Here is an 18911-nt window from a genome sequence, read left to right on the forward strand (position 1 = left end):
TTAGAGATCTCATGATAAGTGGTATTTCCAGACACTACCTCCCCATAGGTTGTGTTTTAAGTGATAATTTTGATACTTTTACACTTTAGTGAACAAGCACGTATTATTTACGAAGTACCCGAAATGCATCTAACACCACGAGGCACTGAGGACAATACAGGGAAAGGGTGCTACTGAACATGCGCACATGGACCAGAGCACGCACGCCACGCGTGTGCTGATAACCGCTCACGCGCACACACGAGCCCTCGCGCCATGCGTGCTGATACTGTGCACGCGCACGCGCACTCGCACCACGCATAGTCACCACGCACACACACCACTCCCACGCATAAAGAGGGGCTGCTTTTTCTGAGCCGCTTGAGAGAGTTGCCTGTGGCGTGGCCTTGACCACTGAGCGCCTCGGTGTGTCTCAGGAAGGAGGTGACGGCATTTCCCACCGAAGCTGCCATGTTGTGCGTGGACGGCAGCCGACAAGCGTGCGTGTGCAGACGCGTCCACTGGGAGGCCCTCCTCCAACTCTCCCGACTCGCGCCCTCCGATGGTTCCGCCCGGGTTGGCAGCTCCCCCGCCCACCAGCTGGTGCTCAGCAGTGTGTGCGAGCCAGCTCCGCCTTCCCTCTCGTCTGTCGTCCGTGTTTATTCTTTATGCGTTTTTGCATTTATTACTCATTTATAACGTATCGGTGTTCAAATACTTGTCATCAGTTATCAGCATGCGTCTGCAGATTGCTGCTGGGCCTCGACAGTCTGGGTCGCACCCGATCACCTTGGTGCTCACACTGCACCAGGTCCCCACGCCCCGGTGTCCTTCCTAGCTCAAGACCCTGGGCCTCTGTCCCGCCCTGAAATCAGCCGTGTGAGGGGCCCTGGTTCCTTCGTTGGGGAATGGTCGTGGCGCTGCTCTCAGGATGTCCGTCCTTAGGTCCTCTGTGTGGACGGAGCTAGGGAGGATGGGCGAGCACGCACACAGACACCTACAGACGCACATGTGTGTTTGGGAGAATCCCCAGCGCCGTGCTGACCCCACGGGCTCGTTTGCCTCCCTGGTCCCGTATCCGTGCACCCGCCCTCCGCAGTGACAGTCCTGACCCCGGCAATCTCCGTGGACTTGCTTGTTGGCCGTGTTGCACGACTGCAGGTTCGTAGGCAGACGCTGGTCTGCGAATTCCTTGGATGAGCCGTCCTGCTCCGCTGTGCTGGTTTTTCATTTAAAACGTAACTGGGTTCACATCTTTCCATTAGTGCTCAGGCTCGGGATCGGACTTCCTCCCCGTCCTTTCCCGTGCGTCCAGAAATCGAAGTGTTCACAAAGGCATGCTCAGGGACACCACTCCCTCGTGGGCCTCCTCCACGTTTTTATAACTAGTGTCACTGCTTTCTGGCTTTTCCTTTCTTTTTGTAAAGATGAGCAGATACACATGAACTTCGTTCCCTTCCTTTCTATGTGCTCTTTGCCCTTTTTTCTTCTCCTGGAAATCACTCCTTCTACCCAGAGACTTCTCCTTGGAACCACCTGGTCCTCCGCTGAGTGACTGTCTGCGGTTCACTCAGCCGGTCTCCTGTGAGTGGCATTTGGTCATCGCCAGGACTTGGCGACTCCACACCATGCTGCACGTGTGACCTCACACGTGTGTATTTTCACGCGGTGTGAGGTGTGTCTTTATGGTGAATTCCTACAAGTGGGACTGCGAGCTCTCGGGGCAACGTGTAGCACTTTGGCTGGGTATCGCTGCATCGCCCTCCCTGGGGCTGGCAGAGTGTTAACGCTCTCCCCTTGTTGCTCTGATGGGGGAGCAATGGCGTCTCTGTGGACTTCTCTTCATTTCTTCAGGAGTGAAGGTGAACATCTTCATAGGATTAAGAACCATCTGGTTTTGTAAGTTGTCCATGTATTTTGTCCGTTTTCCATTGGACTTTTGGTCATTTCCCCCTCACTTTATAAAAACTCAATTATTAGGGGTAGTCACTCTTTCTGTCCAGTAGATGCTGCAAATAATTTCTCCCTGTTTGTCACTTGTCTTCTGACTGATTATGAACCACTTTCCTGGGCACGAGTTTCCTTCGTTTCACGTTTGCGTGTTTACCACTCTTTTCTTGACCGGCGTCGTAGTTGGGAAGCTTTTCCCACACTCGGGCTCCGCTGTGTTTTCTGTCAGTCACTTCTGCATGTAGACTTCGGGATCTTTTGAGGTTACTTCTGTTTGTGTGAGGGGTGGGCCTTATTTTATCTTTCTTCACATGGCTGTCCGCCTACTAAAGGTCCATCATTGCCTCAGAGATTTGAAGTCACAAACTGAATGTCCACATTTCAAGTTTTGTCAATTATGAATAAAGCTGCTATAAACAACTGTGTGCAGGCTTTTGTGAGGATATAAGATTCCAGCTCCTTGGTGTAAATACCAGGGAGCATGATTACTGGATTGTAATGTGAGAGTATATTTAGTTTTATAAGAAACCACCACGCTGCCTTCCACAGTGGCTGCATCACTCTGCATCCTGCCAGCAATGATGAGGGTTCTTGCTGCTTCGGTCCTCACCAGCATTGGGTGGTGTCGGTTCCTACATTTTGGCCGTTCTGATAGACGTGCAGTGGTGTCTCGTTGTTTCAGTGTGTATTTGCTGGGTGCACGTGATGTGATGCTTACCTGCTGTCTGTACATCTCTGGCGTTTGTTAACATCTTTAAGACTATTTTTCAGTGGGATTGTTTCCTTACTGTTGAGTTTTAAGGGTTCTTTGTATATTTTGGATTAACAGCCCTTTATTGATAAGATGTGTCTTTGGCATGTTTTCTCCCATCCCGTGGTGTGTCTTACTGTCTTGACATCATCCTTCATGGAGCAGAGAATTTTAATTTTAACAAAGTCTACTATCAATCAGTTCTCTCTTTCAAGGATCGTGCTTTTGCTGCTGCATCTGAAAATTCATCTCCACACTCAAGGTCATCTAGGTTTTCTCCTATATTACTTTCTAGGAATTCTATAGTTTTGCATTTACATTTAGGTATGTGATCTGTTTCATGTTAATGTTTATGAAGGGTGTAGGTCTGTGCCTAGGTTCTTTTTTTTGGCTAGTGGATGTCCAGTTGATCCAGCACCATTAGTTGAAGAGACTGTCTTTGCTCTATTGTGTTGCCTTTGCTCCTTCTTCAAAGATCAGTTAACTGGATATATGGAGGTCTATGTCTAGGCTCTCTGTTTTGTTCCATTGATCTATTTACATATTCTTTTTCCAATACTACATTATCCTAAGTAACTGTAGCTTTATAGTAAGTCTTGAAGTCAGGTAATGACAGTCTTCCAACTTTGTTCTTCTCCTTCAATATTCTGTTGGCTATTCTGAGTCTTTTACTTTTCTATATAAACTTCAAAATTGTTTTGTCAATATCCACAAAATACTTGCTGAGATTTGATCAAGATTGCATTGAATCCATAGATCAAGTTGGAAAGACCTCACATCTTGACAATATTGAGTCTTCTTATCCATGGACATAGAATTCCTCCCCATTTATTTAGTTCTTTGAATTTGCTCATCAGAATTTTGTTCTTTTCCTTATATAAATCTTGTATATATTTTATTAAGATTTATGCTTAGGGGCACCTGGGTGAATCAGTTGGTTAAGCGTCTGACTTCAGCTCAGGTCATGATTTCAGGGTCCTGAGATCAAGACCTGCATCAGGATCCATGCTCAGCAGGGAGCCTGCTTCTCCCTCTCCCTCTCCCCCTGCTTGTGTTACTGCTCTATCTCTCTCTCTTTCAAATAAATAAAATCTTTAAAAAAAGATTTATGCCTAAATATTTCACTGTTTTGAGTGCTAATATAAATTACATGTTTTTAATTTCTTTTTTTTTTTTTTAAGATTTTATTGACAGAGAGAGAGATAGAGAGAGCAGTAACACAAGCAGGGGGAGTGGGAGAGGAAGAAGCAAGCTTCCCGCGGAGCAGGGAGCCCGAAGTGGGGCTCGATCCCAGGACCCTGGGATTATGACCCAAGCCGAAGGCAGATGCTTAACGATTGAGCCACCCAGGTGCCCCTTATGTTTTTAATTTCAAATTTCATTTGTTCATTGGTGGTATATAGGAAAGCTATTGACTTTTGTATATTAACTGTGTCTCCTGCAACCTTACTATAATTGCTTAGTTCCAGAAGTCTTCTTATCACTTCTTTTGGACTTTCTACTTAGATGATCATGTGATCTGTGAATAAAGAGTTTTATTTCTTCCTTGCCAATCTGTGTACCTTTTATTTCCTTTTCTTGTCTTGTTGCATTAGCTAGCACTTCCAGTTCAGTGTTGAAAAGGAGTGGAGAGACAGGACATCCCCTCTATGCCCAGTTTACTGAGAGCTTTTAGCATGAATAGGTGTTGGATTTTGTCAAATGCTTTTTCTGTATCAATTATGATCATGTGATTTTTCTCGTTTAGCCTGTTGATCTGATGGATTACATTAAAGATTTTCAAATGTTGAACCAGCCTTGCATACCTGGGATAAATCCCATTTGGTCATGGTGTATAATTGTTTTCATACATCGTTGGGTTTGATTCACTACTATTTTTTTTTTTAATGTCTGCATCTCTGTTCATGAGTGATCTTGGTCTGTAGTTTTCTTGTAGTGTCTTTGGTTTTGGTATCAGGGAAATGATGGCTTCATAGAATAAGGTAGGAGGTATTCCATCTGTTCCTATCTACTGGAAGAGATTGTAGAGAATTGTTTAATTTCTCCTTAAATGTTTGGTAGAATTCAGCAGTAAACTAATCTGGACCTGGTGCTTCTGTTTTGGAAAATCATTAATTGTTGATTCAATTTCTTTAATAGATACAGGCCTATTCACATTGTCTATTTCTTCTTGTGTAACTTTTGGCAGACTGTGTCTTTCAAGAAATTGGTCCATTTTTATCTAGGTATCAAGTTTGTGTGCATAGTTGTTCATAGTATTCCTTTATTATCCTTTTAACGTCCATGGATCTGTAGTAATGTCTCCTCTTTCATTTCTGTTGTTAGTAATTGGTGTCCTTTCTCTTTGTTTTCTTAGTTAGCCTGGCTACAGGCTTATCAATGTCATTAATCTTTTCAAAGAACCAGCTTTTGGTTTCATTGATTTTCTCCATTGATTTCCTGTTTTTTATTTCATCAGTTTCTGCTCTGATTTTTATTATTTCTTCTGCTTACTTTGGACATAATTTGCTCTTCTTCTTCTAGTTTCTTACGTGGAAACTTAGAGTATTTATTTTAGATCTTCTTTTCTAATATATGCATTCAACACTATAAATGTCCCTCTAAGCAGTGCTTTCACAGCATCCCACAAATTTTGATAAGTTGTTTTATTTTCATTTAGTTCCAGTTATTTTAAAATTTCTCTTGAGATTTCATCTTTGACCCATGCATTGTTTAGAAGTGTGTTGTTTAGGGGTGCCTGGGTGGCTCAGTTGGTTAAGTGACTGCCTTCCGCTCAGGTCATGATCCTGGAGTCCTAGGATCGAGTCCCGTGTCTGGCTTCCTGCTCAGCAGGGTGTCTGCTTCTCCCTCTGCCCCTCCCTGCCCTCGCTCGTGCACGCTCTTTCTCACAAAATAAATAAATAAAATCTTAAAAAAAAAAAAAAAGTGTGTTTTTAGGAGCACCTGGGTGGCTCAGTTGGTTAAGCATCTGACTCTTGATTTCAGCTCAGGTCATGATCTCAGGGTCGTGAGATCAAGCCTGGATCGGGCTCTGCACTGGGTATGGGGTCTGCTTGGGATTCTCCCTCTCCTTCTGCCCCCCACCCCCACCCCTTTCACATGTGTGTGTGCTCTCTCTCTCTCTCCAGAAGAATAGAAAAGTGTGCTGTTTAATCTCCATGTATTTTGGGATATTTCAGTCATCTTTCTGTTACTGATTTCTAGTTTAATTCCATCATGGTCTGAGAGCAGACGTAGGATTTCTACTATTTTATATTTGTTGAGGTGTTTTATGGCCCAGAATGTGGTCCACCTCGGTGAATGTTCATGCGAACTTGAGAAGAATGTGTGTTCTGCCGTTGTTGGATGAAGTGGTCTACAGATGTCACTTTTATCCAGTTGATTGATGGTTTTGTTGAGTTCAGCAATGTCCTTACTGATTTTCTGCCTGCTGGATCTATCCATTTCTGAGATGTGTGTTGAATCTCCAATTACGGTAGTGATTCAGCTATTTCTCTTTGTAATTCTCTTATTTTTTGCCTCATATACGTTGATGCCCTGTTGTTAGGTGCATACACATTAAGGACTGTTGTGTCTTCTTGGAGAACGGACTTCTTTATCATTATATAATACTCTTCCTTATTTATCTCTGATAACTTTTCTTCCTTTGAAGTCTGCTGTGTGAAATTAATAGTTACTCCTGATTTCTTTTGATTACTGTTAGCATGGCATACTTTCTTCTATTCATTTACTTTTAATCCATATGTGTCTTTATTTTTGAAGTGGTTTCTTGGGGCGCCTGGCTGGCTCAGTCAGTAGAGCATGTGACTCTTGATCTTGGGGTTGTGACTTCGAGCCCCGTGTTGGGTGAAGAGATTATTTAAATAAATAAAACTAAAAAAAAAAAACCCAAAAAACCAAAGTGGGTTTCCTGTAGGCAACATATAGTTGGGTCTTGTTTTTTGATCTACTCTGTCAGGCTGTCTTTTAATTGAGCATTTTCTATGATTCCGTTTTCTCTCCTTCTTAGCATATTTGTTATAATTCATTTTTACTTTTTTTTTAAGTGGTTGCCCTAGAGTTTACAATATGTATTTACAGCTAATCCAAGTGTATTTTCAAACAGCTCTATACCACTTCATGGGTAATGTGAGTACCTTATAATAGAATAACCCGAACCCTTCCTCCCGGTCACTTGTGCTGTTGCTTATTTATTTATTTATTTGAGAGAGAGAGAATGAGAGAGGGAGAGGGAGAGCATGAGAAGGGGGAGGGTCAGAGGGAGAAGCAGACTCCCTGCTGAGCAGGGAGCCCGATGCGGGACTCGATCCCGGGACTCCAGGATCATGACCTGAGCCGAAGGCAGTGGCTTAACCAACTGAGCCACCCAGGCGCCCAAGATACGTATCTTATATGTGTGTAAGCATACATAATTCCAGGTTGTTGATATCATTATTTTGAACAAACTTATGTTAGATTAAGAAAAAAATTTTAACTTACTCCTTCTTCAGTGGCTTTCCTTATTTTATGTAGATCTGAGCTTCTGACCTACATTCTTTTCCTTCCCTCTAATGAACTCCCTCTAACCTTCTTCCAAGCCTGTTTGCTGGCCATGAGTGTCTTTGTCTTTCTGAGAAGTTTATTTCTCCTTCATCTTTAAGAATATTTTCACAGGGGGCGCCTTGAGTGGCTCAGTCGTTAAGCGTCTGCCTTCGGCTCAGGTCATGATCCCGGGGTCCTGGGATCAAACCGCACATCGGGCTCCCTGCTCGGCGGGGAGCCTGCTTCTCCCTCTCCCACTCCCCCTGCTTGTGTTCCCTCTTTCGCTGTGTCTCTTTCTGTCAAATAAATAAATAAAATCTTTAAAATAAAAAAAATATATTTTCACAGCATGTAGAGTCCGCTGTTGGTGGGATTTTTCTCTCCACACTTCAAGTATTTTGGTCCACTTTCTTCCTACTTGCATGACTTCTGAAAAGTCAGATGTGGTTCTTATCTTTGTTTCTTTACAGGGAAGGTCCCCCCTCCCACCCAGCTTCTTCAGGATATAAAATTTATATGTGATTTTCTAGAAATTGAAGATGATATATTTTTTTTCTTTTTAAAGATTTTATTTATTTATTTGACAGAGAGAGACACAGCGAGAGAGGGAACACAAGCAGGGGGAGTGGGAGAGAGAGAAGTAGACTCCCCGCTGAGCAGGGAGCCTGATGCGGGGCTTGATCCCAGGACCCTGGGACCATGACCTGAGCCGAAGGCAGATGCTTAATGACTGAGCCACCCAGGCGCCCCTGAAGATGATATTTATGTCCCACAGTCTTTGGATATTCTCTCGTTTTTACAGTCTTTCTGATGAAGCCAAAGGGCATGACTGAATCCAGGCTCAATCCTTTTGGCAAGAGCTCCTCCCGCGTGAACTGTACTTCCTGCTGCATCCAGCATGCATGAGGACACTACCGCGCGCTGCCAGGGGCGAAGGGTTTGATCCCACAATTACAATGGTTATTGGCAAATGCCACCATGGGGACCTGCAGCTCTTCCACTTCTCTTCTTGAAAGATCCAGAAACCATTAGGGACGGCCCAGCAAGAGCATCTGCCCCCGAGGGGTGAGGGAGCCACCAGAGGCCAGGTGCTGGAGAAGGGGACTGCTCAGGAGGGCAGCCTAGCACCCAGTGTGGAGGCCAGAGTAAGGAGGGTTTGCATGGGGTAGGGGAGCGGGGCTCAGCGGCCTGACGTGAGGTGTCAGAGCCTGAGCAGGGTAGGAGGGTGTCGGGGAGAGGTAGACGGAGGCACCTGTTAAGTAAGTGACTGTGTTGAGGATGCTCAGAGATGGTCTGAGAATGGGGGCTGTGAATATGGGAAGGGAGAAAACTGGAATGAACCCTGCATGTTGGACCCGAACAGGTGATACAGAGTCCTGGTTCCAGCATATCAGACAGAAATATAAACGCGAATGCACGTGTGCCCTGTGAGTCCCCACGAGGAGCAACACCCCAGCAGGGACAAGCATGCCCCGCACCTGGACCTGGGCTCCCCTACGCGGCCTCCAGTGTGGGGCCAGGGCGCCTTGGAGAAACACCCAGCTCCTTGATGGGGCAGGGAAGGAAGAAGATGAGCCTGAAGGCGTTGCCCCTGGAGAAGGCCATTTTGCAGAATGATGGCGGCCTTCCAGGACACACAGGCCAGACCAAGGGGCTCCCTCTGGCCATTTTGGGAAAAATCTGTGCACAATAGTGATAGTAACAGCTCATAAGTGAGATTTTAAAACGTGATTTAAAAAATGAATAAAATTTTACGAGGAATGGGATGTTTACATCATCTCAAAGAGCTTCATACAATATACTCTGTAATTATAAAGGGAAGACAACTCGCAGGGAGAGGCCTGGTAGACCTCCCTTCACCCAGCAACCAGGTGAGCGACCAGGTGAGTGACCTTGTGAAGCCACCACACAAGCCCCACTCGAGGGACACTCCACAGGATGACCACCTGCTGGCAGGAGTGTGGAGGTTGAGGACACTGAGGAACGTTCTGGACGGGAGGGGATGGAAGGGGCAGGTCAGCCCAACACAAGCTGCGGGGCTGGATTGCGGTCAGCACGGCTGGCCCTCTGTGGAAGCAGCAGAAGTGGCCAGGGCCCTCGGGTCTGCATCGGGGTCCGAGGCTCTCCTGCGCGTCCTGCCCTCCCCCAAGACCTTCCTGGGGGGCTGACCCCTCTTGAGGTGAGTCTCCTGGGTGCAGGCACTCGGGGGCCGGGGAGCATCAGGCCCACAACACCCTCAAGAGGTTCGGGGAAGAGGTTCTTTGTGTCCTACTTGCAACAATCCTGCAAGACTGAGATCGTTTTAAGATAAAATAATTTTTAAAACTAGTTTGGATTTTAGGAAAACCTGCCTATATATAGGAGTTTTCATTAAAACAGCTGCACACAGGAATTATTAAAATAGCTTGAACAAGGTGCTTTATGCAAACCTCAGAGGCTGCAGGGGAGGCGGGCCTGGGGGCCTGGGGGCCCGCAGCGTTCCGGGCTGGGCGGGGTCACGCCACGGATGCCCCTGTGCCGTGGGACATGCGACCCGCCCTCGGACACGCGGCCCGCGGACTGAATCCCTGGCTTGTCCCGCATCAGATTCTCACGCTCTGGCGACAATCCCCACCCTTCCGTCAACTTTCCCGAGCGGATTAGTCAGAGCCCACGTCTCGGCTCTGCCTCGGATGCCCGTTGAGTCTGTCTCTAGTCTGTTCCCCTCCGTCTCACAGTCCTTGGTCACGGTTGTTTTTTTGGCGTGTCTTACGTTTTTTTTACTGAGAGTCAGAGTGAATTATGTGAAGTTACAGACGCTCTGGATCTTTTCACTGAAAGAAATTTACGTGTTCCTGATGTGGTCAAGCCCGCTGTGTGCAGGCTGGTCTCCCGCTGGCCCTGGAACCCAGGGCCCCCACAGCGGCAGGCCCCGAGTCATGTCTCCCGCATGGGGCGCCTGCTTAGCTCCCAGCCGCCGTCCGGGCACGCGCACCTCGCGGGAGCCGGCACCCGCCTCCGGGCGGCGGTCAGCACGAGGCCCCTCCGGAGGCCCCCCGTCTCCAGCACCTGGGCTCCTGGCCGTGCCACCGTCGCTCTCCCCGCCCGGGGCCACCGTGGCTGGCTCGGGCCGCCACCTTCTCTGCACGCCAGCCGGTGTCCCTGCGGGGGACTCCGCGCGCCGGGACTGGTTCCTCGGATGCCAAGGGGTGCGTGCTCTGTGCTGTCGTCAGGAAGCTCCTTTTAAAACTCTATGTGCTCTGGCCCTGATGGTCCTCGGGGGGGCCCGGTCTGCCCCCTGCCGCCGCCTGAGTCTGAAGCGGAAGGAAAGGGCATTTTAACGTTAAATGAAGTCCGGTGTTTGACTTACATTTATTCCCTGAAATGAGATCCTGAGCTTACACAGAGGGCGTTTTCTTACGAGTGACCAGTGAAGTTAAGCAGCCCGCCCGAAACGTCATCTGGCATCTGAAACAAGCAGCTCACGATTCAGGTTTGAACGGAGTGAGGGCGGGACATCACACAACAGACCCGCTCTCCTCGCAGGCTGGCCACCGCCGTCAACGTCGGTCCTTCCTTCCCGCGGGACCGTCAGCCACGCGAGGACACGGACGGCCTGCTGTTCCCGCAGTGCCGGACGGCACCCGGGTTCCAGAACCACCCGCCGGCCACAGGGTGGGATGAATGCGTGAGAGGGGGCACCTCCCTGGGGCCAGCGCTCGGGGGTGTGCTCTGCAGCCCCCTCCCACACCTCCCATGGGGACTGTCACCCGCACGCCTCGCTGGACAACAGCAGCCTGAGGCCACAGGTTTTGAAAGCTGGACAGAAAAGTGGACCAGCTCAGAAGCAACAGAACCAATGTGCTGCGAACCCTTGTGTTCTGTGGGCCTGGGGTGCATCACGTCTGCGGAGCAGCTCAGCAACGAGCGGAGGCACAGCCCAGACCACAGGCTCTGATGAGCAGGGACCGCGTCCACATCAACCACCGCTCTGTGCCAGCAGCTGGCCTGGGCCCGGAGGAAGGAGGGCCACTCGGTCACCGAGCAAATGACAGGTTGCGTCCTGCAGTTACTTTGTGCTCCCTCCTTTCAGGGGACAGCCCACGACGTCCGGCAGGCCCCCTCCTGCCCATGTGCAGCCCCACGGCCAGGACGGCTGGGCCACCGAGTCACCTCCGTCCGCAGCCTCAGAGCCGACGGACGGGGCTGCCCAAGCACATCCAGGGGTGGAGCCCCGCTCCGGCGGGGGCGGCCTCACCCAACACCAACAGGCTGGGGAGGCCTGCAGGCCCACGGCTCGCCGTCTGTGCGCGGTCGGACCCTCCCCCAGGTGGAGACCTGAGCAAGTCCCAGATTCCCAGCACCCTGCTGGGAGCCGGGCGACCACACACACACACACACACGCACACGCACACGCATGTGAGCGCCCGGTACTCCACTCATCGGCTCCTGGAACTCACGGGCAGGCGCGTGCAGCTCTCTGCTTGCAGAACAGAGACACGGGAGCTCCTTCTGGGGAACCAAGGGCTCCAACACCCGAACTTCCTAACACCTGCTCTGGACTTTGGACTCACTTCCTGCAGCTTGGTTAGAGCCTGGCTGGGGAAGACTGACGGCGGGCTGAACCCCAAACTGGCGAAGGCTCCCACACAGCATCACTCTGCGCACACATTCAGAGACTCACGCGGAAAGCACCACGTCAGCACGACTCTCCAGTGTGTCCCTGGCCGGTGCTCCTTGGGCGTCTGGGCAGAGGCTGCTCTCGGGAGGCCCGGGAAGGGCGTGCGCGGGCCACGCAGCGGAGGGATGTTCTTCCCCTCCGGCACCCAGTGCGAAGCAGCGCGGACTGTGAACCCGGGCCCCGGAGGTCTCGCCGTGGCGTTCCCGCTATCAGAAACGCTGTCGCTGCCGTGAGTCACATCTCCACCACCCAGCCCCCCGCCCTGTCGGGGCCATGACGAACATTCCAACTCCGAAGGCTGCGTGAGCGTGGCTCCCCGGAGTAGGACCCTCCTGTCATCCTCAGAATAAAAAGCCAGTGTCCTCCAGCAGTAGAAAATTGCAAATAAAAAGTTTAATTTCAGAAACTGAGTTCACCATTTATAAATACACTAAAACATAGTCAATGCAAATCCAGATTAATAATGGGTACTTTTTTTTTAACAAAACTTTTCTAAAAGGTCACAGGCAAATGAGTGACTTGTTTCATCCAGAATATTTAATTGGTTTGAAATAAGAAAATGAACCCTTTTCTAGATATTGAAGCAAAAATTCTGAAGACAGATCATCGTTAAAAGAATGACAATTGACGCTTCATTCTGCTGTCCTTGGGATTCTAAAACACCCCAGTGATGGCTGAATCTTCCCTATTTTATATATAAAAAAAAATCTAGACACCTAAGGCTATTCTTACAACTGCAATAGAACGATCTCCTCCTTGTTAACGAGCCATCTCTTCTAAGAACGATTTTATACAAAATTTGATCAAATTGGGGTCATGGGGTCAGTGCACAAATTTCAGAAGATAGCTTCCTGGTGTCGAGACAGCAGGTCCGAGGCTCGGGGCGTCCATGGCAGGAGTGCTGTGGACAGGCCCCTAGCGCGGGCTCGACAGCAGGTGTCCGGGGCTCATGATCAAGGTCGACCAAAGAAAACCTGAATGCAGAAGCACAGACCGGGAACGCTCCCTTTACCAAATCACTACAGAACCGACATTCCAGGACACGTCTACGTTTAGTTTCCTCTTCAAATGCCACACCTCTGTTGCAGTAAACAGTTATGTTCCAGAATATTCTCTGTACTTGACATACTTTAGAGCCTGCAGTTAAAAACTGCTCAGCCAGGATGGCTTGAACTCCACCTCCTATTTACAGATTTCATTAAACAGCCACAAAAGCTGTTCTGTTGAATTAAAGCAATTTTTAACTAAAATACAGTACCTGATTTGTGGTTTTTACATAATTGAATAAAAAGCCTACAGAATAAAATTGTTTACATCTCCTCTGACGTTCTAGTAAAACAAATTACTAACCCCCCACTTTAAAAAAACTTTACAGTTATGAATGAAATCCTAATCATCGTATTTCATCATCGGCAAGACAGGCCTTTCCTCGCGGGCCCGTGGGAAGCCCGCGGCGACGCCCGGCCTGCAGGACTGGGAGTAAGGCACACGTAGACATTACAGTGACGCTGGACGGGGAGGCTCGTGCCCGCCTCATCCCACACGGCCCCGCCCGGGGCGCACCACCGCCCCGGGACAGACAGCTGGTGCCTGATGAGCAACAACAGTTTTTGTCCGGTGGCTCCGTTGCGAGTTTCAATACTGGAAGTATATCAAGGGAAGATTCACTTTCAAAAAGATGAGCTTTTCAAAATGTTCCATCATGAGCCTGGACTGGCCCAAGCTACCGTTCTCCGTCGGTGTGTTGAACAGCCTTTCGGAAGGGACGATACTTGGGGGGCAGCCCAGGAACCTGACGGCCAGCGCGGACAGGCCCGGCCAGGCCGACTTCTTCAGGTTCCAGTAGGTGAGGGGGTCACAGGTGTGCTCGAGCACCTCCTCCTCCAGGTACGCCAGCACCATGTCCTCGGGCACCTTTGTCTTCTCCCTGGGGCCCTTCTTCGTCATCTTGGCCATGAGGGACCACAGGTTCTCCTCCCCGACCGCGCCTCGCGACGGGGAGCCCGCGTCACAGCCGTTGGAGACAGGCGCATCCTCTGAGGTAGAATTCAGCACTTCCAGTTCCCTGATTAGATCCTGCTTGTACTGCTCCGCCTCCTCCTCCGAGAACAGGGAGGCCTTGTAGCGAGGGTCCAGCAACGTGGCGAAGATGTACCTCGGGTCGTGCAGGGTGGCGGCCAGCCGGCTCACCATGGCTTCCTTCAAGGACTTCAGCATGGTGTCGATGCCCATCGTCTCCTCAAAGAGCATCTCGATTTTCCGGTTGAGGATGTGGATCATGGGGATGACCTGGCTGAGCGTGGACACGTGGGTGCTCATCTCCCGGCTGGCGGCATCGAAGGGCTTCAGCGCGTGGCACACGGACTGCATGACTTCCCACTGGTCGCAGCTGATGAGCTCTCTGAAGTTGCACTCGATGGACATCTCGTTAATGGCCCGTTTCTGTTCAATGAGCCGCTCGAGCATGTGGAACGACGTGTTCCACTTGGACGGGACGTCCTGGATGAGGTGGTGCTGCGGCAGCTGGTACTCCTTCTGCAGCTCCGCTAGCTTTTCCTTCGCCCTGGGCGACCGGTGCACCCGCTCACATATCTTCCGTGCGATGCTGAGGAGGTTCTGGACCATCCGCTGGCTCTTGATGGCCTCGCTGACAACGAGGTTGACCGTGTGGCTGAAGCACTGCACGCTGGCGCGCTCCCCCTCGCTCAGCGTCTTCCCGATGCTCGGGTTGTCAGTGACGGTGATCCCGATCTGGAGGCCGGTGGACGTCACCCAGGCCTCCCACCAGCACTCCAGCTGCTTCCTGATGCTGTTGCCGCTGTAGTCGCAGTCGACCTGAGACACGTCCAGCAGGGCTGAGCAGTGGTGGTCCTCACGGCACGGCCGGGCCGACGGCGCGAAGGTGACCCAGTGGGCGGTGAGCGTCAGGTACTCGCGGGTCTGGTTGCTCATCCATATCCCGGACGTGAAGTGGATCACGCCGCTCTCCGCCTCCTTCAGGTGCGACAGGACTATCTGTTTCACATTATTGTACATACCTGGGATGGCTGTCCTCGAGAAGTAGGAAGGCGAGGGCAGAGAGTACTGAGGTTTCAAGTATTCGAGCAGCCTGTTAAAGCCAACATTGTCTACAAAAGAATATGGCTGGAGATCAAGTGCAATCATTTCTGCGATGAGACTCGTGATTTTTTTGGCAACTGGATGAGAGTCGTAAAACTTCTCATTGGTGTCGTCGAAGGAGGAAGCTCCTGACAGCTGTGCGCTCAGGGGCCCCCGGAGGCTGGGCGAGGGGGCCCGCGCCGCCCTGGGCACGTCGGTCTTGAGCACGCCGCTGTGGAACCGCTGTAAATGGCGCAGCAGGCAGCTGGTGCCCAGGTTGGTGGGCTTCTTGCCCCTGCTGATCGTGCGGCCGCAGTGCAGGCACACGACCTTCGTGGGGTCTGCGGAGCAGATGGAGAAGTGGTTCCACAGCTTGGAGGTCTTCTTGCTGTTAACGGGGAATAGAACCTGACTGTTTTTTGTGACCACGCTTGGCAAGTCAGTCAATTTGGAGGAGGAACTTTCCGCAGAAGCCAAGGTGGCGTACGGAGAGCTTGCCAGGCTGGCACCTGGAGAGCCCTTCTGGCCGCCCACGACCTCCGGGTGGCGTCTGCACAGATGCCGCATCAGACAGCTGGTGCCCACGTCGCCCCGCCTGCCCCGGCTGATGACGCAGGCGCAGTGTCTGCACACCGCCTTGAGGTTGTCCATGGGCGCCAACGAGAAATGCTGCCACACCTCCGACTTCAGCCTCTTCATGACCTTCTTATTCTGCTGGAACACAGCACCGCACTCCAGCAGACTGGGGCTCAGGCCGCCAGCCTGCGGCTTCTCGGGGGAGGCGGCCAGCGAGGCCTCGCCCACGTCGTCAGAGGACAGCGCCGACGCGTCTTCCGGCAGGGCGTCGCCGGCGTTCAAACGCACCTGCAGGTCCTCAGCCAGCCGCTCAGGGGAGGAGGACGCCGAGGGGGACTCCTGGACCAGCTTCCCGGGGGAGGACGACACGGAGCTCGGGTCCCCGTCGGGAGGCGGCAGGGCGGGCAGCAGGGTGGGGGGCGCGGCGTAGGGGGGCGGGATGCCTGTGCCGCTGCCGTTCTCCTGCAGCACGATGGAGCGGTGCGCCCGCCACATGTGCCTGATGAGGCAGCTGGTGCCCAGGTCCTTCCCGTTCTTCCCTCGGCTGAACTCGTTCATGCAGTGGATGCACACGGCCTTGGAGTTATCCAGGGGCGACAGGTAGAAGTGCTTCCACACGGCGGACCGCCTCCTGGACCCGGACGTGCCCTTCGGGAGCGGGGGGTTCTTCTCCGCCCCGTTCTCCGCACTCTCCTCACAGGGCAGGGTGGGGAGGGGCGGCGGCCCCCCCAGGGCCTCCTCCCTGCCATACTTGTCAGAGGCCGACGTGTCGGAGGGGACTTCTTCAGAGGACACCACAGACACCGACTCCTCCGTCATGTCATCGGGGGACGGGACCTTGGACGCCAGCTTCGGGGCAAGCTTGAGGGGTGAGAGCACGGCACCCAAGTCCCCGGAGTCGGCGGGCTGTGGTGGCAGCCTCAGTGGAGGGGGCGAGAGGGAGGGCAGGGCCGGCACGCCGCCGTTCTCCTGGATGAGCACTGTGGGATGCGCCCTCCTCACGTGCCTCATGAGGCAGCTGGTGCTCAAATCCTTCTCGTTCTTCCCTCGGCTGAACTCCTTCATGCAGTACGTGCAGATGGCTTTCGTGCTGTCCCGGGGGGAGATGAAGAAATGCTTCCAGGCCGGAGACTTCTTTCTGGAGCTCACGCCGCGGCCCGACAGGAGGCTCTGTGTCACGGCCTCCATGGCCACGTCGTACAGCGTGCTGCTGTACTGGGAGAACAGAGACCCGTACTCCTCCTCCTGGCCGCCAGGGAGGCGCTTCCCGGGGGGCTCGCAGCTCCGGCCCGCCTCCCTGGCCTCCGCCCGCTCCCCACCACCCTCCGCCCGGTGCCTGTCCTGCTCGCCCTTAAACTCCACTCCTTCCAAACTGTGATTAGGGATTTGAACAACATCTTCCTCTTCTATTTTAAAATTTAATTTATCAGAAACAAATTCACCATCCCTTTTGGGATGAGTTTCCTGGTTATTCTCCATGACTGACCATAACTACTCTGGCTGCTTCGTCATGTTCTCAGGTGGGTAAGAACCTGACCCAAAGGCTCATTTGTGCCCCCAAATGTACGTTATCTTCAGCTTTTAAAAAGTAATTCCATCTTTCAAGATGCGTATGACTGTGGCTGATCATAAACCTGACTGAAGAAGAGGGCATGTGGAGAGCATGCCACCTCATCTCAGGGTGTGGAGCACCACCTGCCAGGAGCTCCGCCACGACCCGCTTCTGGGCGCAGACACGAACTGACGCAGCGGAGACCAGAGCCTTGTCCTGGAAACTGGACCGCCGTCATCTTGATAGCAGGATGACCCTTTTGCATCATCTATAAAAGAAGACGGACTCGAGGTTAGCACTGACCTAAATCGTACGTTTCAAATCCATCCCGACGTGGGTACATCAGCCTCAATAGCACAGGAAAAGTCCCATAACGGTAAGTTAAAATCGAAAACACTTATTCCTTGACGTTTCACAATCCACTTATACAAGGAAAATACCCTAAAACTACAAAATAAGCAAAAAATAAGGACACGAGTTTAAGTTCCAAGGGCCTATCCGTAAAGGATTGGGGAAACAGGCTGGCTGGGCCCCATGGGGTAGAGCCCCCGAGAGCAGCTCTCCTCACCCTTTGCGGTAAGAACATATACATCAAGTGGGGATGAAACCCAGCCGACCTGTGAGATAATCAATTCACAGACCGAACGCTGAACGCTACAAAGAAAAGAGCAACTCCCAGCACGTAAGGGGGAGTCCGTGAGAGCCCAGGCGCGTCAGGCCAGGTCCCGTCTGTCCACTCCCGGGCACCACAGCGCTGCAACGGTGCCATGAACCAGGACACGGCAGCCAACGCGCGGGGTCGGTCTACAGCACTGCGAAGGCAGGTGCGTGAGCAGGAGGCGGGGCAGCACACAGGGATGGAGCGGACACGGGAGGGACGACAGGAGGCCGCCCGGGTGGAGGGAGCAGCTCATGGGAAAGCTAATAAGGCAGCAACAAGAGGTCGTTCCTGGCCCAGCAGCAGAGATACCAGGAAGAGTGCGCTTATATACGACAGTAGATTCTAGAAAACCTACAATAAGCTTATGTTTTTTTCCCTACACCAACCAGGGGTTTACTAGAAATACAATCAGCACAGAAAAACTTAAAATTAATCATAAACCAAAACCAGAATGCCAAGTGGGAGGACAAAAGGCAGATTCCTGACCCTCTGGCTCAACCAGCCCCCAAATAAAAACCAACAAGGGGGAGAAATCAAGAAAAGGAGAAGCAAAGGATCTGTGGGAGGAGAGGGGTTGTGTGCCATACAGAATGGCCACAGAGGCCACGGGTCAGGGAGGACCAGGTCCCTTCACCACGACTTAGCCAAAGCTGAGCTGCCCAGGGCGCTGGGGCCCTGTCTGGCTGGGAGGTTGTGCCCGGCCGAGGGCAGTGCCCATTCGCCTGTCCTGTGGGGTAGATGGGGCCTGCTGGGCTGGGGTCTAGATGGGCTCTGCATGCACGTTCAAGTGCCCGCGGAGGGGATGGGACGGACCAGGTCACTGCCTGCCCCAGGAGGCCGGCCTCAGCCCCAGCAGCCCCAGGAGGCCGGCTCCAGACTCAGGCTGGGCCGCCAGCATCTGTGCAGACAGGCATCCTCGGCCGCCTCATACCCATCCTGCCCACCCGGGGCCAGCACAGCCCGGACGAGGCTGCTGAGGGGCGCTGGGTGCCCGAAATGACCACCTGAGGCCAGAAGTGGGGCCAGCCAGCGGGGCCGGGGCCAAAACACGCGGTGAGGAACGCTGCATCTACTGGCGCAGCGGCTGCAGCCCCGAGGGGCTCTAGCTCTAGCTCATGTGGGGCTGCCGGCCCCACAGCGAGGGACCCTCTGCCTTGGGTCT

General features: G+C 52.1%; 1 protein-coding gene across 8 annotated transcripts in view; it reads right to left on the reverse strand.

Moving 5' to 3' along the window:
• Positions 1–12235: 12235 nt before the first annotated feature.
• The window catches only part of ZBED4 (zinc finger BED-type containing 4), a 35830-nt gene continuing 29154 nt past the window's right edge, over positions 12236–18911 (reverse strand). For all 8 annotated transcript variants that reach the window (XM_045872320.3, XM_064590456.1, XM_064590457.1 and 5 more), the window contains one exon: positions 12236–17356. In XM_045872320.3, coding sequence (XP_045728276.2) covers positions 13497–17015 — 3519 coding nt within the window. In that variant the 5' untranslated portion in view covers positions 17016–17356 and the 3' untranslated portion in view covers positions 12236–13496. The remainder of the gene's footprint in view (positions 17357–18911) is intronic.

The sequence above is a fragment of the Mirounga angustirostris genome, unplaced genomic scaffold, assembly GCF_029215605.1.
Source record: "Mirounga angustirostris isolate CCGP_5_RB_7025 unplaced genomic scaffold, mMirAng1.0.hap1 SCAF_5, whole genome shotgun sequence".
In the NCBI taxonomy this organism is placed as follows: domain Eukaryota; kingdom Metazoa; phylum Chordata; class Mammalia; order Carnivora; family Phocidae; genus Mirounga; species Mirounga angustirostris.